This window comes from Perkinsus marinus, assembly GCF_000006405.1.
Source record: "Perkinsus marinus ATCC 50983 genomic scaffold scf_1104296954854, whole genome shotgun sequence".
In the NCBI taxonomy this organism is placed as follows: Eukaryota; Perkinsozoa; order Perkinsida; family Perkinsidae; genus Perkinsus; species Perkinsus marinus.
The window spans coordinates 1-2,023 of record NW_003207986.1 but is presented as its reverse complement, the minus strand read 5'-3'; the positions used below and the strand labels follow the sequence as shown (position 1 = coordinate 2,023).

General features: G+C 47.0%; 1 protein-coding gene across 1 annotated transcript; it reads right to left on the bottom strand.

Annotated features, from left to right (window-relative positions):
- Positions 1–235: 235 nt before the first annotated feature.
- On the bottom strand, positions 236–1,090 carry Pmar_PMAR014944 (hypothetical protein; the record flags this gene model as incomplete). Its single annotated transcript, XM_002776011.1, has 1 exon — positions 236–1,090. A coding segment is annotated over one exon (513 nt), but the record flags the coding sequence as incomplete, so codon positions are not given.
- Between the last annotated feature and the right edge of the window lie 933 nt (positions 1,091–2,023).

The following is a 2,023-nucleotide window of genomic DNA, read 5'->3' as shown; positions in this document are numbered from 1 at the left end:
GCCCGCAGAGAGTTCTTCATCGGCAACTCCACGTCCCATTGAGGGGGGCTATAAAACAGAGGCTATCTCACTACTGCCACGGATACCTGTACCACTTGCGTGAGGAGCAGAAACGGCCGAGTGATAGCGCCCTGAGGCGCCAACTCTCCTCCTTCAGATCGTCGTAGTGGGCCACTGCTAGTGGCATCTCCACGCCCGGCACGACGGACCCGCGTGCAACCCAACATCGCTTTCTCTACTTGGACTCGTATTCATATCGGAATAATAGTGACGGGATACACCGAAGATTAAGATCCAAATAAAACCCCTGAAGTACGTAGGACTCTCGAAACGTAACGAGCTGCGAGAATACGGACTCCTCGAATATCGGACGCGTCACAGACATATCTTGTAATCACATAAGTGACTATTTCTAAATAAATCTGGTAATGACTCATTTTCAAATGTTATGACTCATAAAATTTAATAATGACTCCTAACTTATGACTAAACAAAAGAGAAAAGTAGACAGGATCAATCATGAACCCTCGTCTGAATAAGCGACAACTGAAGCAGCGCCTACGGACTCAAGATATCTTAGTTGACATGAGCTATGCTCCAGTGTGAACCGCAACCGTCAAGAATCATTCTACCATTATGCGGGTATGCATTCCAGCGACAATGATCACCCACACCGATAGTTTCCGCTAGTTTATTCAAACAGTCTGTGGTGGGATCTCCCGTCGGAGCAATAAGATCAACTTGGCTGAGTAGATCGACATTGTTCTCACTTCCATTAGTCTTGCCGAACACTTTCGATAAGCCGTAGGTGAAGTGGCAGTTGACGCACTCGGCCCGATTACTCCCCCTGTCCAGCTCAACGTCGGCCGTAGTTTGCATTTCAGACGAGCTCTTCACAGTTATAATGCAAAAGAAGCGATAGTCACTATCCCATCCAGCGTACTTGCCAAGGGCAGCCACCTCCGCTAGTTGCGGCTTAATAAGGAGGCCAATAATCAGCACCACGTGAAATAAATTGCAGGGTATCATTCTCATATGACTAAGTTGGTAGACTTGGGGTGGACAACTCCCGGAGATATGGGAATGGTTGAACTCGAGCGAAGTTTATGACAGAACTGTAAGGAAAAAATTACACCACTCCGCAAAGCTTTTTTCTTATCATACAAGACGTCACAAATTCATTGTTACTCCTATTGATGCGTGCTCCAGGCAGAGCGCTTCGCACAAGTTTTGTGCGCAAATGCTTGAAGAAACACAGGAACTTTTTCTGCTCATTCCATCATCCGTCATTCCACTTTGATAGGATTAACGAGGGTTTAACACACGACTCGAACTTGAGCCAAGATGGCTACGGAATTCTCGACACTTAGCAAGAATAGATTGCGCCGAACCCGCATGTTCGGTTGAACCGAACTTCGGTTCTAACTAGAGCATCCGTACGCATGCACAAGCCAGTGGTGATACCTGTTTCGCACAGGCTGTGCAAAATCTACCATACTATAAGTTTGAAGGTTATAAGCTTGAAACGATAATACTCGGTGAAAAAGAGCAAATCTCATAACACCGATCTATGTTGACAGGCCCATAAATCAAGAGTCTCGATCTTACCGAACTCATCATCCCATTCAACGTCAACCGGACCCGAGGCACGCATATCACGCACTGTACCCTTGAACCATCGCCGCACAGGTCGTCGCCGTTTGAGGAGGAACTATATCATACAGGACTCTAAATCTCATTTCAATCAAACTCATCATAGAGTTTGACTAGGGTTCAGACTTATCATAGATAATCGGATCAGACGATGATAAGTCAGTCCCATCAGGCTCTCCTTAGCGCCCGGGGGATAACGATGGAGAGGGAGAACCAGAGATATCAGGCCGGCGCCACGTAACGTCTGATACCGGGGATACATACAGACTCCGGGGAATCATCGTCCTCAAACTGAATCCAAACACGACCAGGACCAGAGGGATCATAGGTAATAGCTCCACGATGCCAGGAAGACTGCACGATACATACT